The following is a 22510-nucleotide window of genomic DNA, read 5'->3' on the forward strand; positions in this document are numbered from 1 at the left end:
CAATTATCCGTTGCTGCTGAACCAGGTGCAGGTCCCGAACAGAATCCTTGAAATTCTGCTTGTCAACTGTGTGTGCGTGTGCGTGCGCGTGTGTGCGTGTGTGTGTGTGTTTGTTTGTGTGAACAACACAGAACACGATAGGGCAGTAAGAAGGCCTATAGGAATGTTGGGAAAAAGACAATACATGACCAAGAAGGATGAGCCAGTTTGAGTGAGTGAGCGAGTGAGTGTGTGCGCAAGTGTGCGTGCGTATTTATCCTTGTGGTTTTCAAACTGTGGGACGTGGCCCAGTAGGAACTAGGGCTGTCACTTTATATTCGATGTTCGAATATGCATTCAAACGTGATGTGAAACATCCGTATTCTAATATATGTAAACAATTCGGTTTTTAAAGTGCCAAGTTGTGTAGCGCATTTTTTACAGTCTATGATAAGGCCATTTGGTTTTTATTTTATTGTTTGCCATCTCATCGCAGTAGCGGGCGAATAATAGTATATCCTGTTTTGAAAATGGATAACCTACAGAGCAGCCAGCCTGAGCGGAAAATTGCAACCCCAAGTCATCCCCGCAGACGGCGACACGCTGCATTGGTTGAGAGACACGGGCTGCGACAAATACCCGCTTCTCTCAACGAAGACGCACAACTACCTGTGTGTGCCAGGCACGTCTGTGCCCACAAACGTGTGTTCTCTACCGCAGGTAACATCGTGAATAAAAAGAGAGCCGCACTTAAACCAGATCAAGTGGATAGACTGGTGTTTCTACAAACAACATTAAGAAATTGATTTCTTGCAGATAGGCTATTTGCTTTACTCCTGCTGCTTCTGTTTAAGCTGTCACATCATTGTTTTGCGCTGTGCAGTTCCGATTCTGTTATTTTTTTTAATTGCATGGCCTAATTTTGTGATATGCATAGTGGCACTTGATATTGATTAAGTTGATAACTTGTTTCAAACCAAGATTTTTTTTCGGACAGGATATGGCCTTAGTCCTGTTTATGGCTCCTCTTGTCACGTAATAAATTTGTGATTGAATCTCTGTTACAGTGGGGTTTTTTTCCGTAGATATTCGAATATATTCGAATACATTGCTTGATATTCGATATCCGTTCAAACTTCCACAGCCCTATCGGGAACCCCCTCTATTTAGTGGGCGCTGGCATCCAAAGCGACCTACAATGAACTCTGATTTGTGTAACTAAGGAGCGGACATTGGGGCCCGAACCCTTTCGGCTGAGGTGGAGTTCACGGATGGGGAATGAGAAGAGAGTCAAACACGGCAGTACTCACATACTGGGAGTTATCCAGCGGCGCGATGGTGACCGGCTTGATGTTGTCCATGAGCAGAGAGTCAAAGTCCTGCAGGCCGGCCCAGGCGTAGTCCACCTTGTCCTTCACAAAGATGCTGACCGCCCGCAGCATGAAGGAGATGAAGAGGTGCACGTGGATGTAGTTCCTGGTGCAGTGGAGACGCCTGCCGATGGTGAAGGGGGAGAGTATGACAGAACGCACTTGATTATTGATGATTTCCCTCTCTTTAGAGCATTTGACATGCTTGCTTGCGAGTGAGATAGAGGGAGAAAAAGGGCCAGTGAGGGCAGCTTCCTAAAGCTTTACAAAAAAAAAAGTGCAGAGTTGACAGGCTTGTTTGCGTTGTGGTTCAGTCTGTAGATTATCATTTACCACAGCTGTGGCATGGGCGTTCAAATCTCTCGGGAAGCGAGCGAAAAGGGGACGAGACGCGCCTTTCATCTACAGCTCACTAAAGTTTGACTTTCAGCCTTCTAGCTTTAAGACGTTGTGACATGTTGCATTACAGTTCTCTCCAGCTGAGATGGTGGCACACTTGACTGACCTCGTCTACATTGGGGTTGGCGTGAGAACAAACTCCCGCCACCTGTCACATCCTGCCCCTTTCGGTGATTGTTCCCTGATTGTCCTCACTCTTTTCCCTCCCTCTGTGCCAGTTTGTCTTGTTCTCTGTATGAAGCGTGCCAGCATTTACCTAGCGATATTCACGGCTCTTGGTTTCCTGATTCCTGCCTGTTGACTTCCAACTACGCCTTTGCCTTCTACCTGCCGGATTGTTGATATACGTCTGATTCCCTGTGTACAGAACAATCCTCTAGTTAAGACCATTCTCTCTACACAGACTTTTGCCTCCTAAGTCCTGCTTTTGAGTCCTTTATCTCCTGTTGCTTACCCAGCCGTTACGCTGCCAACTTTTGGCAGAGGGATTAGCAATGGATGGATGGATGTATGGATAACAGAGGATAGACGGAAGGTCATATACATGGATAGATGAAAGATGGATTCTAGATACTACAGAAATAGATTGTACTCCTCAACAATGGATGAATATATTGAGCGACCTATGAATGGGTGGGCAGACTGACCAATACAAGGATGGCTGGATGGATGAATATAAAACAGGGAAAGCAAAGCCTCTTTACTTCAAAAGTGAAAACTTAAAAAGTGCCGCTCAAGGTTGCATGGTTAATGAAACCATCAACCATCTGTCTTCCACATCATCAGTGGGAATCAAAGTGTGCCCCAGCTTTGCCTATTTCATTGTGCTGTGGAGGAACCCAATGAGTTCTCTTTGTTGCGGAATGAGAATTAATATTTTCTTCTCCAAAAAAGCATCTTCAAAGGACAGTTTTTCGAGTTTTTCACCACACGTCACCCTTTATCATTCATTGGTTTGCATCACAATAAGTTCACACACTAGATGTTTTTTTTATATTTGCTTTTTGAGAGGAAGAATTAGCTAAATGATGTTGAATTGAAACGAACAGAACAGAATTGAACACGACCAGTGGGGATGAGACCTCGGGGAAGACCCAGGACTAGGTGGAGAGATTATGGGCCCTATCTTGCACCCAGCGCAATTGACTTTCTACACCGACGCATGTGTCGTTGCTAGTTTGTACCCGGTGCAAAGCGGATTTTCCCCCACAGCAAACACCACTACACTTGTGCCTGGAGAGGCGTGTCGGCGAAAAGCAGGGGCATGTTCAGGCGCAAATGATACTTGGTACTATTTTACCAATCTAAAAATTGTGAGACTGCAATTGTGCCACTGACTGAAAAATTAATTAATTACCTACCGAATTAATTAATTAATTACCTAAACAGATAGCGCAGTTGGTGTTGCTATTTTGACGTGCCATAGCAGGTCTGAACTGTAACATAAGCTTACACACACATAGGCTATACACAGCACAAACATGCAAACGATTAGCCTGAATGAAATATTATGATGTCAAAGATTGTTCATATGTGTGAAACTGCGTAGAAATAGCATGTGGATTGTGGAAACAATTTCCATAGGGGCTGCATGAATGCATGAATGACAGTATAGTAGGCTATGCCATGCGTTAAAATAATAATAATAACAATAATAAAACACACCTACAGGTTTCAGACCAACCCATTTTAGATTTGCGTCAGGCGCAAGAGTCATTTATCCACCATAATAATAGCAACATCGCCATAGAACCGCCCACAAAGCTACTTCTGTTTTGTGCTAAAACACTTGCGTTTTAGACCGTCTAAATAGGGCCCTATATCTCAACACTGGCCTGGGAACGCCTCGGGATCCCCCCTGTCAGAGCTGGTCAATGTGGCCTGGGAAAGGGAAGTCTGGGGCCCCCTGCTTGAGCTGCTGCCGCCGTGACCCTTACTATTTTCTCTATTCTTACATTTTCCTTGTAATAATTATGTCAAACTTAAACAAGATTACTTCAACTATCAAATGTCTAAAGAAAAAAAAACACCACCCATGACTGAAAATGTAAGAAAATGTTGTGGAAACTTTATATTTACCAAAGGGGAGGCTTGACAAAAAGGACCACTGACATTTGGAATATTCAACAAATGACTCCACCAATTATAGCACATCCGAAACACCACTGCCTGCTACATCCCGCCCCCTTCGGTGATTGTTTTCACTCCCTGTCCTTATTTTTCCCTGATCGTCCTCGCTCACATTCATTGGTTTCACTTGTCCCTCATCAACATTCCCCTCCTAGTGTATTCAGTCAGCGTGTTTCCCTTCCTCTGTGCCAGTTTGTCTATGCTCTTCGTATCAACCGTCCAATTTTCCTTGCGATATCCACGGTTCCTGGTTTCCTGATTCCTGCCTGTTTACTCCCGACTACGCCTTAGCCTTAGCCCTGCCGGATTGTTTGCCGACCGATTACCCGTGTATCAACCACTACGCCTTTGCCTTCTCCCTGCTGAATTGTTTACCTGATCTATGACTGATTACACGTGTACCAAACAATCCTCTAGTAAAGACCCTTCACCCTACACAGACTTTTGCCTCCTGAGTCGTGCTTTTGACTCCGTTATCTCCTGTTGCTCACCTGGCCGTTACACTGCCTGCCTGCTCGCTCACTTCCTCGTCAGAAATCACATCAAACCAGGCCTCCAAACCAAAGACATCACTCGAAACACATTTTATGTGCTTGCTTTTAGATTGTTTGTGTGTTGTTTAATATGCATTTTTCTTTTGTATTTAGTACAAAAAAGTACTTATACTTCATTGTCATTGTCATTTTCATTGTTCCATTGTTCATTGATTAAATGTCAATGTCCTATGGGCAAGGTTAGTTGTTTATCCAACAAGCACCATTTGTGCCTCTGCTCGATTAAATGTCTGTTTAAAAGGTTATTCAACTGAATGCCGCCAGACTAATTAAACAATTGACAAAAACAATAAACAATTGAGTGTGTTTAATTGACTGGCATCTAGCAGAACGGGCTTAGCAGAAATTTTATATAGCATTCGAAATTATGTTTGAATTAATTAGTGTATGATCCTATTAAATGTATTAATTTGGTTGGTTACAGTCTGTAACCTCAAAGCTTTAATGTCCTGTATCTGAATTCCCTGCAGTTTTCCTTTGAAAAAAGTGTATGTTAAATGATTAGTTGAGAGGAGATGTAACATAAATGAAAATCACATTTGTTGTTTGTGGTCACGGATGCTGGTCTGGGTAATCAAACCATCAGAACCGTCTCCCTGTTTCCACCTAAAGAATTGCTTTGAATTACTTTGTCGCACCCATTCTGCCGCAGAGCAGGGAGCGTGAGCGCATGCTATCGCAACTAATGTAAAGAGACAGATTGGTTCAATCCCCCGGACCGGATGCTCCTTTAAAGGACAATTCCAGCATTTTGAACATTGAGCCCCCTTTCTGGTTTATCTAGGATGAAATAGACTGGTTGACACCGAAAGTTAGATTATTGGTCTTGTCTCGGGTATTTGGCTCATTTCGAATCGCCCCTGCCTGCTTCAGAATGGCTGGCTACGGGAAATCACAAACCTGTCCTTAAAACAACCCTAAACGTTTGTTTTCAGAAATGTGCAACTCACCGAGTGGTTAGTGGTGTTCGTTGATGTTCCAAATCAAGTATCTTAGTGAAATACAGTTTCTGTCGTGTTTTATTTGGCATTTTGTAAATCCCATTGAAACGGAAACCGGACCGAAACCGGAAACGGAAAGGGGGGATGTTTATGTTTGGTTGTAGTCTTTTCGCTCGGTTCTCTGTCTCAACAGTAGGGCTAGAACCGAGCGAAAAGACTACAACCAGCCCAGTGGCGGCTGCTGGTCTTTCAAAGAGGGGAAGCTCATTTTCAGAACACCAAGAAATCACACAGCTTTCCCCTGTCACCCTGCAAGTCCTGATCTGAATACAGGACTTGAAGTTCAGACCTCAGGCTCCCTGTATCAACTCAGTCTTTCGCAGACCCTCCAATCATCATGCAGGAGCCCAGTGTCCAGGCCTGCCCACTACTCCATTCACCCCCAGAGACGCTGAGCGTCCGTGGGAAGGACATAATCGTAGCATTATCCAGTGACTGTCGACTTTCGACGCACTAAAAAAAGCTGTTCTATGCAGCCCCATTTAAGTGGATGGACGCTGAGCTTCAACAGGCAAATGCATTGTGACGCTACGGGAATGTATGAGAAGGAAATCAAGTCAGGCGACCTGCGATAAGCAGCTGATTCTGAACAAACTCGTCTTTGAGATGGACGCGTTCATCACATTTTTACTCAATGAAATATAGTATATATTTGACCATTACATTTTTTTAATTTTAGGGGAAGCCGAGCTTCCCTTGCAGTCTTGGAGAAATCGCCACTGAACCAGCCCCCCTTTCCGTTTCCGGTCAACGAGCAATGAGTTGTCCAACAGAAAACAATGGATTTACAAATGGCAAATAAAACACGACAGAAACTGTATTTCGCTACGATACTTGATTTGGAACATCACAAACACCACTAACCACTCGGTGAGTTGCAATTTTCTGAAAACCTACATGAGCCAAATACCCGAGACAGGACCAATAGTCAAAATTTCGGTGTCAACCACTCTATTTGATCCTAGACAAACCAGAAAGGGGGCTCAACGTTCAAAACACCGGAATTGTCCTTTAAGGTTATATGGTTTGGAATACAATCGCACCATTTTTTAACCACGGCCTCTGTTACCTCTTAATAACCATTGTGGACACACTAACAAACACAGCAACACATGTTTGTACAACTGTAGGGCCCTTTCCAGACACAGTGCATTTTACATTTTCAATGTTGCTTCACCTGAAGTATGCGATGATGAAGATGGCCACCAGCAGGGAGCTGAAGGAGACGGCGTAGCCGACGGTGTACATCACATACAGCCGTCTGAAGAAGTTCTCCTGGGGGGGTGGAGACACGGTTCCGAGCAGTATGAGTCAGAAGACACACACAGAAAACTTTTCTCGTATCTATACGACTGGGAAGATAAGGAGATAATAATAGACACACACACACACACACATTTATCTAACCCATCTATTGTTTTAAATGTTCCAAATGTGAAGCACTTTGAGCTGCATTCTGTGTATGAAAGGTGCTATACAAATAAAGCTTATTATTATTATTATTATCTATACCGATTCCGTGAGTGCAAATGTGCATAGACTGGAGGACATACTCATTGAGGTTCCATTAATATAAAAGGGTATCTAAAAAAAGCTAGGTAGCTAGGTAGTTTTTAAATGTATGCCCATGAATGCTGACATATGGAAAGGACTAAGTCCGTGTTCACTCATTATAGTTAGGGAAAGTTAGGTATTTTTTTTGCTATTTCCTGAAATAATTATTACCAATAGCTTTTTTTAACATGTGTTCCTATAGGTGTCTAGTAACACCTCCCAATTTATCCACGGCCAAATTCTCTGGGAATCGCCTTGAGAGCCAATCAAAGTTGGGATGCCCAGAGGGCCTGGGTAAAAATTGTGGAAAAAAAAACAAAAAAAGTGACTTTTGGGATGTCTAACTAGGGGTTTTTAGGGGTGTTGAATCTAGTCATTAGTTTTGAGTAAAAATGACTCCTTAACCCTGAAATATTGATCTGTCAAATGTAACCTACGGATTTTGAGTGAAAAATGTAATGTTCTGTACACGAGTACAGAACCATCTACACTACTCTAATGGAGTGTCTACGCAGTCAGTCTGCTGCTGTCATCATGTTTGACATGCCAATATGGCTGAAATCAACTCAGATAGTTCTCCAGTCTGACTTGCCCATCATCACTAGACTAGGAGGGTTTCATCTCCTTAAAAGCTTCCTGGGCTCTATCAGGGTTATTATGGCAGACTCAGGGCTGCAAGAGCTGATACAGCTAGTTTACCCAGGCAGCAACACTGCAGAACACATTCTCTCAGGCAGGGCTGTTTCACCTTCTTGCATCAGTGGCAATTACCAAGTTTGTGCTGAAAGATGTTGTGTTCAGCGAGCAGGACTATGAAGACATGGAGAACTTCATCAGGATGAAGGATAAATGAAAAGAGGTAATTTGACCTTTCACTAATCTGTGTCTCAAACTATCTCGAGTATGCAGAATTATATTTTATCTTATTATATAGTAATACAAACTAAAAACTGTTAGAAACTAACAGGTTCCATGGACACACCAAGGATAGTCACTGTGTTCAAGGAGAGGATGGAGGAGAGGTTGAAAACTTTGTCTAAGGGAGGACACCTGCACTCTGGGTCTGGTTCTATGGCAGAATCAATCTAATCAAGGTATTTATCAGGAGTGAGCGTGTCCCAGACCACACAGGTCACCTCAGCTGCATCATTGGAATGCTGAACACCTTTGCAGCAGCAGGGCATCATCAGTACGCAAAGGGAGCAAGGCTCTATGTACAACTAATGCAGCAGCGACAGGACTGTCCCATGTTCCAGGAAACTCTATCCAAGTTCACTGTGTATGGCAACCATGCAGTCCGGTTCTCAGACTATGGTGGTCAGGTCACCAGTGGTCAGGCACATGGACTGACATCACAATAGAAACCACACTCATGCGTGAGGCCAAATCCTCAGGCGGTTTAAGCAGAGAGCGGTTCCGGAACAAATCTGCTCACAAGTCTTGGGTTCAGACTCTCAACCACTTCTCATTCATTCACCAGGAGCTTGAAGGAATAATGAACAAACGTGGGGTACCTATTCACACAGACATCACAAGAGCCCAGATGGAGAAAGACAATGACTCTGCCATAGTTGGATGGTTGGAGGAAGTCAACCCCTTTGATTCCAGATGGGACAGGAAGACCCTGGTATCTTTCTTGACGGGGTTCAGCAGCACTCCCGGGGACTCAGTCAATGCTGAGTCCCCAATCAGGCAGAGGAGGTTGGCAGAGCCATACAGGCCAAGATGGATGGGAAAACTGTTCTGGATACAATGGAAACCAAGCACAAGGTCAAGTCATTGGCAAGCCTCAGATCTGCTCCTAAAATCAATGGAGAGAAGCTAATCACTGACTCACTCAAGCTCTTCAACCGCCTCATCATCATTATTGAGCATGAAGTCAAGACCAAAGAAGCTTTGTGTTTTGAGTTGACGCCAATACCAATGTCTCTATTTGACAAGAATCAGAAGTTGCGAAAGCCAGACAAGGCTGCCCTAGCAAAGTTCCTGAAGGCATTTGTGGAGCCTGTTGAAAAAAAAATCTGCACAAGCCTGGTGGTTGATGGCGGTTGGCTCCTGCACAGCATGAAATGGGAGGCTAACCTCACGTGGAAGGACATCGCTGAGAGCTACCTCCGGTTTGTGATGTCCATAGGTAGCCAGCACCTCCGGATCACTGTGGTCTTTGATGGATATGGTAGCTCCACCAAGGACCATGACCACCTGAGACGAACAAAGAATACATGCTGTGACATTCAGATTCGTCCAGATTTAAAAAAAACATTGTTCCACGGGAAAGGTTTCTTGACAACAAGAACAACAAGGCCCAGCTCATTCTGCTCCTTGCTGAGACCTTCCAAAGAGGTAGGATCAGTGTTCAACTATGCTCTGATGATGCTGACACCTGAATCGTGTCTCCATGAGGCAAGAGAGTCCTCTGTTGAGGTAAGGGCTGAGGACACAGGTGTCCTGGTTATGCTGGTCCATCATAGGGCAAACCACCCATCTTCCTTCTTCTTCTTCTTCGGTCTTCCTCACGACAGCTAAAGATACATCTTATGATGTCGGAAAGATTTGAGAGGCACTCCCGGAGAGGCACCGTAAATACCTTATATTCCTACATAGCTTCTCTGGCTGTGATACCGTATCAGCAATTTCTGGGTTTAGCAAACCAACTTTACTCAGCAAGCTCTGTAAGACTGACAAATCAGAGCGGGCCATGGATGTGTTCAGTGACATCAGAGCCAAGAAAAGTGACATCATCAAAGCTGGCTGTAAACTGTTCAAGATCATATTCCGCAGAAATCTATCTGAAGATTTGGAAGACTTAAGATTTTATATCTTCAGCAAGCGGGCCACAGCTGGGAGCATCAAGCCTGAGAAACTGCCTCACAGCACTCTCTGCGGGCATATCTCCAGACCAGAGATTGGCTACTGCTACAAAGTCCATCACTGGATGTCCTTGAGTATGGATGTAAACAAGGAAAACAAGGTTATGCACCAGTCCCTACAAAAGATCCCATTGCACCGGACTACCTTCTGAAGTTAGTCAGCTGCAACTGTGCAGGTGACTGTGGCACTCTCAGGTGCTGCTGTAAAAAGCAAGGAGTCAAATGTATTTCTGCTTGTGGGAACTGTCATGGTAACTCTTGCCAGAACATCAACCAGCCAGATGATAATAGTAGTGAGGGAGATGCAGGGGAGTTGGATGAGGTTTGTTAAAATGTCAACTGATAACGCAAGTTTTGATTTGTAATTGTTCAATAAAAACACTTTTTCTGGATTTTTTATGGATTTTGAGTCATTTTTACTCAAAACTAATGACTAGGATAGATTCAGCACCCCTAAAAAACCCTAGTTATACATCTAAAAAGGCACTTTTGGTAGAAAAAAATGTTCCACTATTTTTACCCAGGCCCTCTGGGCACCCCAACTTTGATTGGCTCTCAAGGCGATTCCCAGAGGATTTGGCCGTGGATAAATTGGGAGGTGTTACTAGACACCTATAGGAACACATGGTAAAAAAGCTATTGGTAATCAATTAAATGTCATAATTACCTGACAAAATACACTTGTTGAATGATTTTTGATGAATGCAACTTTGTTTAACATGTCTTTTCTGATTTAAGAGACATTCACAAATGATGAACTTGTTCTGAACTACTAGCCGTGCATCGCACACATTCCACACGCGTCACACACGTGAAACACAGCAAGCGCACGCTCACCTGCAGTGACTACTAGACTATATGTGACAACGCAATGCAACGCAACCCTAACCCTAACCCTAAGACTATATGTGACAACGCAATGCAAGCAAGCGATGGAGGACGTTAAGAAGAAATTGGCATCGGGAGAGTTTAAAACAATCAAAAATCAAGCAAAGTCTACTGTGTGGAAGTATTATGAAGTTATGATTGTGCTCGCAGTTAATGCACGCTTGTTGCGCTGATCGGTTGACAATGACAAAATGCCTTGCATTCATTTAATAAAGGCGTGTTTTCATGGTACAAACGTAAACGTGTCATTACTAGTGTGAGAAAAAATTTACTTTAACTGTGTCGGGCTCAGACATAGGCCTATATATCTTGATGCCTGTCGGGCTCAGGTCGGGCTCTGTTAAGCTTTACTTCTCTGTCGGACGCGGGCCGGGCTCGGACAGAAAAATGCGGCCCGTTCCGCACTCTAGCTGGCAGCAACAGCACAAACTCATTCTGAATATTTTGAAGGTGTAACAGCTGAATATTCTATCTCATGATGAAAAAGTAGAGACGATTGTAGACGAAAATGGAGAGAGATTTTATCTTAGTTTTTATTTTATGCAAAACATTTTAGTTTTGTCTTTTTTCGTCAACAATAATGCATGTTAATTTAGTCTTAGTCAGTGTTTTTGGACATTGGTGCAGTCTCGTCATCGTCTCGTCTTAGTCATGGAAAAAAAGGTTGTTGACGAACATATTTAGTCTTGTCTCGTCTGACGAAATTTATATCTTTTAGATGTTATTTGACCAGGAAATGGAGTGAGAGTCACATCACAAACACATCAAACACCTAAAATAAGTTTAACTAAAAATGTAAGATCTAGTTCTCAGATAGTTTATAAGTCAAATATGCTGTACCGGTACGATTGTGAGTGTTTTTTAAAGCAACCTCTGCATAAACAGCATGAGTAATATCCTAATGTTGTCTCCATCACATCTCCAACCACAACAACATCACTGACCCTTACTGTGTGTTCACACCGCACATTGAAATGCAATGCAAACGTAGAAACGCATATCGGGTGAAATTTGCCGCAGCAAAAACCTGCGACAAGATTTGATTGACGGGGCAACAGTTTTCCCAAAAACGGGCGGGTGCATTCACGTGGATTTGTCGGCAAATGAGCGACAGATTCCGCAGAAGTTGAAATACTTAAACTTCTTCGTAGCATTTGCGTTGAAACAGCCAATCAGCGTTCACTCCCTGTGGGTAACGTGGGTGAAGTAACGTAAAACAGCTAATCACCGTTCAACCGGCTGGGCCAACCGTTCCCTGCACTCCGCAGTGAACCGCAGCTTGGAGGAGAAAGTGATTGTTGCCGTTTGCGACTCCCGGAGCTCTATATATAATATTATATATGATATTATATATATAATATATAAATATCTATATAATATAATATATACGTGTGCGCCTCTGGATTATATTATGAACCCATAAACGATGGGCATTCCGACGTCTCTCCCTCTTCCACAGGTACAGACACGCAATGGTGGTTATCTCGGCCATGGTTAATGAGAATGAATTGGCATGAAGGACTGTTGGCGGGCAAAGCGCTCCATGACAAAATTCGGCCCACGACATGTTTCAATGCACACATTATGCACAGCGACAGATTTACATTCGCCTGTTTGCGCGAAAAGTGTGTCTTTTGGTGTGAACGCACAGTTAGATAACACCAAAGAAATACAAAAAATAGGACACTTTTGTTGTCCCGTTGTCCACCAAGGATAAATACACAAACTTCAGCAATGACCTGCCAACAATATATTTCTAGTGTTGACACATAAAACTGTTTTTTAAAGGTGTGTGCGTGTGGGACACCCACCTTGCCCTTCTCGTTGCGTGGCTGCAGGAAGTGCAGACAGTCAGTGTAGTTTGCCCACGTTCTGTTCAAGCTCTCCACAAACACCCAGGACCCGTTGACGTCACACTTTCTGTATGCACTGCCTGCACCCAAAACACATCCCCGGTGCCATTATCTCTCAGGCATCTCAACAGCAGGCATACCTGTCACCCCTCACAGGCCTCCTTTGAGAACTCTTCCCTTCCCTTCAAAGTATGGAACAGGGTAAATTGGGCTGGATGATATAAATATTATATATGATATATATAATAGAAATATTGTTTCACTACTTTTTGGAAATAATGATGGGGGAACGTTTTTGAATCAGTTGTTTCATTCTTAGCTTTTTTCGGCCCATGGCGACTATTTTTACATCTGGAAAATCGAGTACCACCCCGAATTCTTCAATATATGTGTATCTCCCTATCATCTCCCTATCTGCCCACAATATAATTGACCCAGTGAACGACCCCAAGTTTGGGAGGGACTGATTTGAATCCTTTCTTTTTTCTAGGGAACAGGAAACAATATATCTTGACCCATCCATTTCCTCTGTGTCCCACCCTGAGTGGGCTGCCTACCTTTATGGTTGAAGTCATAGATGTAGGAGGGGCATGGGACCCTGGTGATTAACCCTGGAGAGCCGTGGGGCCAACAGATGAGACCATCCCAGCCTGGAGGACACCAATCATCTGAAACAAACAACACACGTCTTTCCCCTCCTGCCTTGAGATATTCTGACAATGAAAACTAATTTGCGTGAGTGTGTGAAGCTTTTAATGTAGCACTAAGTGTACAGGTGCTGGCCTACACAGTGTTCATTTGAAACCTCTACACACGCAGACAAGATCCCCAGCTGTTGCAACGATATTGGTCGAAACAAATGTGGAGCGAAAGAAGGTAAAAACGTCCTGTTCCCCTAGATTTGAGCTGGTGTGCCCTCAGACTTTAGATATGCAAGCTAATCTTAAATCTAATTTGTGAGGCTTTCCCAGATAGTCTCAAGTCAAAAAAGTTTTTAAATTAGTGGAATAAAATTGGTATTATTTTTGGAAGGGCCAGAGACTTGATAAAGATCTTCGCTCAGTTTATAATTCCGACTTGGTTCCCTTAGCTCTAAGTATAGATGTATGGTTGTGTTTTATAACTGCCCCTGTCCAATGTTGGGGTAGTTACTGCATTCGAAAAGTAACTACTACTTATTACTTTACTTTCCCAAAAAAAAATATATATAGAAAAAGCTCACTTTATCCCCTACGGGGTGACGGTGATTGCGGGCGGACGGAATTGTTCACGGGGGAGGGGGGGGGGGGTTTACGGGATTACGGGCTGGCGGAGTTGACAACCGCAATTTAGAGCTCGTTTCCGTCTCCGTCTCTACCTCCATTTCCCTCTCTCCTTCGCTCCAGCAGCTACCAGAAACGTGCCGAGGCAAGCAGCACACACACAGGCAGCACACACACAGGCAGCACGCACACAGGCAGCACGCACACAGGCAGCACGCACCACTTAAACAGATCAGAACTTTACACACACGCAAACACGGCTTGGGTAACGCAGGAACGCGCGTTCCTTTATTCCAGTAAAGTAGTGTAGTTACCGATATTTTTAGTGTAATGCATTACTTTACTTCGTTACCCAAAAGTAATATAGTTAATCCTGTAATCCGTTACTTTGTAACTCGTTACCCCCAACACTGCCCTTGTCTATCCCCCTTATGGAACGACTCTATTCATCTTATTGGCTCACTTTAAACAAATGCATTCAGTGAATGAAATAATAAAATAATAAAATAATATTGAAACAAACAGTGCTGCAGTGCGGTAGTCAATGCAGCGGTATATTTAAGCAATAGATCACGACAGGCTGTGGAATGTTCTCATTATACCACAGTTAACCTTAACTTACCTTACCTTAACTTTTTTACAAATACAAAAATGTAGTCCCTCCTGGCTGCCTGCAAAGTGTGCGGCGGTTGCTATGCAACACATTGTAGCTTACTTCAGAGAGAAGGCTAGAGACGGTAGCTTGGTTCACCTGCAATTTAGCCTACTGTCGTGTTCACTCACCGTGTGCCTATTGCTTTACAACATTTCCACCCTCTCCAGCAATCAACATATTTTTAGGCTTCACTATGAACTATGCTATTGCTTTTATATATAAATAAACAACAGTTCAAGTTAGGCGCGGAGTGATACTGAACTCTGTAAACTGAACGGGCGTCATAGCTGTGTGTATACGTTAGGGGTGTAATGATACGCGTATTCGAACCGAAATATTTTGGTACAGGTAACGGTTCGATGCACGTTTCATTTTGGTACGTACCGAGAAAAAAAAAAATATATATATATATATATATATTTAATATAAAAAGAAATATATATATATATATATATATTTTATTATTATTATTTATTTTTTTTATTATGTTTTTATTGATTATCACACACTCTGTTAGTGTCTTGTCTTGTCCTGATGTTTTGTGTTGAGGACCACAATGGAAATAAGTCCTGGACTTTATTGTGTTTTTATCCTCTGTATTTGATGTCTTTTCATTTGTGTAAGGCATTTGTTTGATACAATTTAATAAATCAAATCAAAATCAAATTGTTTAATAAAATAATAAAAACTGCTGTACCAAAAAACATACCGAACCGTGACTTAAAAACCGAGGTACGTACCGAACTGTGACTTTAGTGTATCGTTACACCCCTAGTACACTCATTATACAACAGTTAGGAACCAATCAGATCGCTTGATTTAAGCCACCTGTTTTATAAACATGAATCAATAACACATATTTCAGCGCTAAGCATGTTAATGTCAGAAATGGATGGAGTGTATTGGTGATGAATCGATGGGATGAATGCACAGTGGCAGATGCTGAAACCATGCTGAGAAAAAAAGTAGCTCTTTTCCATACAAAAATCATCCCTTACACATTACCGTATGAATTAAGGCACAGCCATGGTGCAATTTGTTTATCAATTTAAAGAAAAATGTCCTTTCAATTCCAGCAAATGCGGATTTATTTGGAGAAAAGTAAATATGTGTTGAATAGATTGCAGAGCACATAAGAAACATCACTTTAGGGTTTTGGTGGCAGCACATGCTCAGAAATCCAAGTAATGTGGATACAAGGATACATAAAAGAACCAAACTTTAGAGTACATGACCTAATGAGAGGGTCGCAGAGTAGAGTGACTTGTAAAGAAGGAAATGAAAAGGTGGGTAATTCAAAAAGATAAAGAAAATTAGAAAAATATAGAGGAAAAGCGAGAGAGATATGCATGGGATTCAAAAGAGGGAGATAATGAGAGGGAGAGAGACAATCAGGGGGACATAATAAGACTGATGAAGAGAGACAAAGAATGTGGGAGTGTAGCACACATGGTCTGGTTCAGGATACATAAATTATCTCCCCCCCAACACCAAATAGCTATTTGGAAGTAGAAATATTATGATGTCAAAGATTATTTGACATCATTACGTGTGAAACTACATAGAAATAGCGTGTGGATTGTGGAAACATTTTCTTCAATAGGGCTGCATGAATGAACATGAATGAAGTATAGTAGGCTATGGCATGCGTTAAAATATTGTAGTATTTGATTGTGAGAAAACATAGTTTTACCATGAGTGAGTGTTTAAAAGAATGAATGAATGCGGGTGATGCTTGGTGCGCGTGTGTGTGCGCGCCCGTTTAAACACACACAAACACGTAACACATAATACAGTCCATGGCGATATATTAACGGGGGGACACATGCATATTATGAACAAGTCAATAACGATAATGTATACAATACTGGTAACAAACAATGTTTGTTAATGTATTGCCGCATATCATTAAATAGACCCACAGTTGCGGCCATCGAGGACCGCGTCCGCATATCATATATGTTTTAAGTTGTCTTTGCCGCAATTTACATGATGAATCAGTGTTTCTGAAGTTGGAGAAGAAAACGCTATTCCATGTGTGAATTATGCCTATTATTTGGCCATAAACTGAGCCATTTGAAGTTCGAAATTCATGTGGTCATGCATCTGTCTCAGCGGAGACTGCAAACACGCTGTCAAAATATCAACTCGCCAAGTCAAATGCGCTGGCTCTTAAAGGGGATGGGAGATGGCACTCTCATTGGCTTATTGCACGTTACGCCCAAAACACACCTACAGGTTTCAGACCAACCCATTTTAGATTTGTGCCGGGCACAAAGCTCATTTATCTCGCCGTCATAATAGCAACAGCGCCGTAGAACCGCCCACAAAGTACTTTGACCTTGCCGTCAGCGTTTTAGACAGTCTAACTAGGGCCCACTGTGTGTTTGCGTGCGTGCGTGCCTGCGTGCGTGCATGCACGTCCATTCTCGTGCGTGCTTGCGTGCGTATGCACCTGCGTGTGCGTGCGTGCATGCGTGCGTGCATGCGTGCATGCATGCGTGCGTGCATGCGTGCATGCGTGCGTGCGTGCATGCGTGCATGCGTGCGTGCTGCCCTGGGGCCTCATGTACTAAGACTTGCATGGATTTCTGACTACAACTTTGCGGACGCCAAAATCTGGAAAGCTGCTGCACACAAAAGAATCTGGATGTATCAATCCTTGTGTAAGCACGATTTCACGCAGATTCTCTTTGTACATCCCAATTAACGTGAAATTGATCGCACATGCACGAGCCCGACTCTCCGCCCAGTCTCCTCCCTCATTTAATATGCTAATTAGTATAAATAGGCCTGCAGTAGTGCCCTCGTTAGCAGAAATACATAGTTCCAAGAGGATAGCTCTTGGGAATCCGAATCGGCTGATAAGCCAGTCATCAACATGAGCCAAAAAATCATAATAGTCGCGGAACACCCGTTCATTTTGAATATCTTCTAACAAGGCCAACACTGCACACACACACACGCACACACACATCGATTATTGCCACATTTTGCGCATGCTTTTATATTCTCATTTATTTGGATGCATGCTGACGATAGGTTGTTCCCATACACCCAAGGTGTCAATAATATGTACATAATTCGAAATTGGCCGACTGGTTCATTGATGGATTGATTTTAAGTAACAATGGCTTATGCTTACTCCACTCAACATCACATAATAATATTGCAGTCAAGAAATTCACAACACATGCGTGAAGAGTGATCAACTAGCCCAGATGTCATGCGTGGTCCGGAAAATATGTAACGTTTAATAAACAAGCCATCACTAAAAATAATATTGCTGGGGCTTCCTTTTAATTCCAATATTAACAATTTAGTTTTATGGGTCTGTTTAAGTTTAGCCTAACAACAGTGTCACATTATGCGTCTCGACAACAATAACGCATGATTGAAGTGCATTTAAGATCACACATCCCGACGTTCAAATCCACTTTGAACTCGCCTCATATTGCAATATTACTTAATGACTCGTGATCGCATAGGCTTAATGTTGTTGCACTGCATTGCCTCTATGTGCCGCCAACTGACAAAATGCAGCAGAAATGTGCGCAAGCCAGGCATTTAGTTTGCGTGGAGAACCGCACTTTCTCACGTCAAGTCAGTCTTTGTACATCCGAACGTTTGCGTGAGAAGTTGCTTACGCAGCTTTTTTGTGCGTAAGCAAGCTTTGTACATGAGGCCCCTGGTCTGGTTTGTGGGGTCCAGCGGGTGTACCTATGTTTGTGGGCTCCCGGTTGGAGAGGTTCAGGTGGCACTGCAGCTTCACATCGTACAGGATGTACATCTGCTCCTGGGCCGACAGGCCACTGTCAGACTCCACCTAAGCAGAGGGAAGAGAAGAAGACGTCCGTTGAACACGCTTCTTCTCGTGCAGCTCAACCATTGGAATACCCTGCTGAAGACGGCTGACCAGTTCTACTGCTGTGTGGTCGTCGCTCAAGAGAGTATAGCTGGCCTGGAGAACCCTGACATGCACGTCCAATGAAGACGAGACATTGAGTCTGGTATTTATTGAATATTTGAATATTATACTGGCAGTTGAATGTTGACAATGTCGAATCAAGGCTCAGTATTCGGTTTTATACTTGGCAGCTTGGCCCAATGTTAGGAGCACCCACTGTTATGTAAGGAGCACCACGTTTCCGTGTTACAATGTCGACTATTAAATTATTTCAATATGAATCAACGTCAACGTCCACTGTCCTGACAGTGCAGAGGTGAGAGCGTAGCCTGTGCCGGGTGTGGCCCAACATTAGAACCATGGGGGCAGACTCTCTTGTTATATTCACTCACACCCATTGTCTGCTCGTAACAAATGGATATTTATGATTAGAACTAACAAAAGTTTAAGATGTTGAAAGCTCAGACAAAACAGATTCCAATAGTCTAAAACATGCCCATCTGCCCAAACCTCACTGGACGAGGGGCCGTTCGCCTCTTTTCCGAGGGGCCAAACATCACAATTGAACAATGGGTTCTACAGATTTTCACCTGTTACTATCTGTCTATCTATCTATCATGTACTTTCTTATCACAGTTACTATTTGCATTGGTTTGCATTGGATGTGTTGTATTTGTTCGGAGACTGCCTAAACCTCCCTCTACTAAAGCCTCTCTATCTTTGCACTTAATTGGCATCAAATCTTGACCCAGGTTCTCTTCAGATGTTGAACTATGGCCCTATAGCCCTATATGGGTGCCAGCTGATAATGCACTAGGTCTTAATGCACTGGTCTTCACTCCAGAACATGACATGTAGTTCAGGAGGAAATGTAACCTTTCATCTATGCTGTGTTTTAGCCTTATCTACTCTGATTATCCAATCAGAATCCACATTGATCATTTAAATTGCACAACACTCCCAAACATGTTATCTTTCTTTGGTACCAAGATGAAATATTATAGCCTTTGTAGTTGTACAATTATACCTCTATTACCTTTGCATATGTCATCTCTGCCTAACCTGAGCCAGAATGTAAAATAATAAATAGCACATACTTTTCAGCAAAAGCAGTGGCAAGCAGAAACATTTTGTGCCCTTAACTGTTATTAATGTGTAGATAAAATACGGGAAAACAAACACTACTACTTGAAATGTGGCCGTCACTGAAAAAGAAAAAAAAAAGATAAAATTCTTCCCCTGCCTTTGAAATGTAATGTGAGGGATTGCTCTCCAACCTTCCCCACTGACACGACAAGATCAATGAAATGTAAGATTTCCTTCTGTGTTTTAGCTTTACATCTTTTATTCATTCAACTGACCTCAGCTAATCAGCTCTATCCTGTGGGTAGGGGTGGGTCAAGGAGTGTGAGGTGGGATAGGTGGGGGGGGTGGAAGGGTAGGTTGGTTGGGGGGATGGGTTGGTAGGGGTGGTCTGTATAACCAATTAGTATTGAGGGAAGCATTGAATGTAATAACATAGATGAAATTCTGATGTAACTTTGATTTGATGAAATTCTGACGAAACTCATATATATATATATATATATACATATATATATATATATATATAAACAGAACAACAACAACAATCAATCAAACTGAAATGTACAATCTAGACCGACAGTTCTGTCTGCACATCCTAACTGACAATCCTAACTGATCTTACTCAAAGATAATTTTGTTTATTCAGGATTTTCATTTATTTTGGCCAGAGGAACTGATCTTCAAGAGCTGACAAGCTTGCCAGTACAATTGTTGAATGTAAAGTTCACAAAAACTTCACTAAAACATCTAATCGATTTCTCAGTGAATCACTAATTGGACGGATGATCTGTACAAAATCGAATGGCAATGTATTCCTGTAGCCTGCGGCATCTCCCAAAACAAAAAATAAGAAGAGAAAAATATCCCTTAGAGCACATTTAGCTAATTTTATATTTGCTATTCATAAATACCCTAATTAAATCAGATGGGCCACAGCAGCTGGCAAACATGTCGGCTTCTATTGATTGCATTGTTATTTTTCCTCTTTTTTTTCATTCACATCACACTTGTCTCACACTATTGCAATTTATTTTAAAATGCAACTTACTGCAGAAAGCTATATTTAAACCATTAATTAGGAAAGTAGATAATTTAGAAAGAATTTTAATTAATCAATGTTATTTTTAATTACTTTTTTGAATGACTTTTTTCTTCAAAGGTGCAAAGTAGATAATTTAGAAAGAATTTTAATTAATCAATGTTATTTTTAATTACTTTTTTGAATGACTTTTCTTCAAAGGTGCAAGTGTGCTGAATTTCTGGCATTGAGCACCGACTACTATCAGGATAAATAATAAAAGATAGCAATAATTATAGTTCTATGAATGTAGTTTACAACAATCGATGCAATAGGAGGGCTATGTGGTGAGAAATTGAAATAGGCTGTTACATACTCAATTCTACATACTGGACCTTTAATTAATTACTTAATGACTAAGTTACAAAATAGTATGTCTTGCCCAATTTGGACAAAGTGTTATGTTGACACTGTTTCACACATTTGTGGTCGGCCACACACGCTAAATGTCCTTCGTCAGAATCCATAAAAGGAAGACAATTAATTTTAGAAATTGTAATTGATTTTCAATAGAGATGTTTTACTGAAGCCAGGAGCGACAGCGAAGATGGTTTGATCGCAGACCGGTACTTTCTCTTAACTTCACGTTCTTCCAAAGATTAGGCTGTTCAACTTGACTTGTATAGACGGCAACAGGAAAGAGACAAACAAGGGAAAAGCCTGAATAATTCCCCTTCCACTTATATTAACCAACAAGGGTGTGGAAAACCATTCAAACTTCCCACCTTTGCAGTAAATGGTCTCAGTAAGCATCTCATCATTGAGGGTTGCCTGCTCCATTGCTGAGCTCTCAGGTCCCCCAAATGGGAGTGTGCCTATGTTCCCGCAGCCCTATGTTCCCACAGCCCTATGTTCCCACAGCCCTATGTTCCCACAGCCCTATGTTCCCACAGCCCTATGTTCCCACATTTCACTGGCACCGTTGGATCCTGCCTCACTTGAGCCACATCTTATCAGAATTGAGCTAAGGTTAGCCCTAACCCTAACCCAACCCTAACCCTGTCTGCTATGCTTTTCACCAAATATTGTGGGAAATTACTCATTCATTCACTATAAAGTGCTTCCAAAAAATCTTGTGGGAGGATAGGGCATAAATTGAAGGGAAATATAAGGAACACAAGACCTCATTTTGAAAATGTCCTAGAAACGTGGGACCATAGGGCTGTGGGAACATAGGGCCTAATTTTCAAAATCTTCTGTGAAAAATAAATCCTTAGAAATGTGGTAACATAGGGCTGTGGGAAGATAGGGCTGACCCCCTCCAGATGCTAGTTGTTAAATTAGCATCCCTAGCACATCATTTGGGTCCCTATTCCCTGCCTTATTGTTGCCTAAATAGTGTGCTATACAGTGTTTACTAAGGAAAGATGGAATGAGGGCACAATGGAGACAATTGTTTGTTATGTTGGAGGGGTCAGTGTCACCTCTACCTGATATTTGACATTTGTACGCAGCTGTGTACACAATTTGTACACAGCTTCCTGTGTGCCAATGTTATTTCCTGTTTGTGTGCTTTGTGGTTATCAAGCCGAGGCATGAAAGTGAATACGAAGCGCTCAAGTGTAATTGTAATGATTTAATTTGACCGTAGTAAGATCTCAGTAAGAACTCATCTCGTTCTCATTTTAATGGCAATTAATCAAACAAAGTATTCATATTATTCTATAATTACGCTGAATGAGGCTTGTTTTTACTTTACTTGTTTGCACTCACTGTCTTTAAGATGAGCAACAATCAACAATATAAACCATTCTTATATGGGTAATCATCCATATTAAATACCTACCTGTATCATATAAGAATAAGTATCTGTTTCAACAAAAAATAATGTTTTTGCCTTCAGAATAAAATCCAATAGTCAACGCAAGTTTATGTCCGTTGAGCAACATATTTACTTACAACATATTTACTCACTATAAAACAG

At 42.1% G+C, this 22510-nt stretch overlaps 1 protein-coding gene across 1 annotated transcript in view; it reads right to left on the bottom strand.

Moving 5' to 3' along the window:
- Positions 1–18820, bottom strand: part of pth2ra (parathyroid hormone 2 receptor a) — a gene marked incomplete at both ends in the record, with an annotated part of 45027 nt that extends 26207 nt beyond the window's left edge. The window contains 6 exons of the mRNA XM_084478264.1: positions 1290–1473; positions 6611–6708; positions 12557–12678; positions 13156–13248; positions 18236–18341; positions 18815–18820. Of these exons, the coding sequence (XP_084334390.1) occupies positions 1290–1473; positions 6611–6708; positions 12557–12678; positions 13156–13248; positions 18236–18341; positions 18815–18820 (609 nt within the window). The remainder of the gene's footprint in view (positions 1–1289; positions 1474–6610; positions 6709–12556; positions 12679–13155; positions 13249–18235; positions 18342–18814) is intronic.
- Between the last annotated feature and the right edge of the window lie 3690 nt (positions 18821–22510).

This window comes from Micromesistius poutassou (genome assembly GCF_964030765.1).
Source record: "Micromesistius poutassou genome assembly, chromosome: 14".
Classification (NCBI taxonomy): Eukaryota; Metazoa; Chordata; class Actinopteri; order Gadiformes; family Gadidae; genus Micromesistius; species Micromesistius poutassou.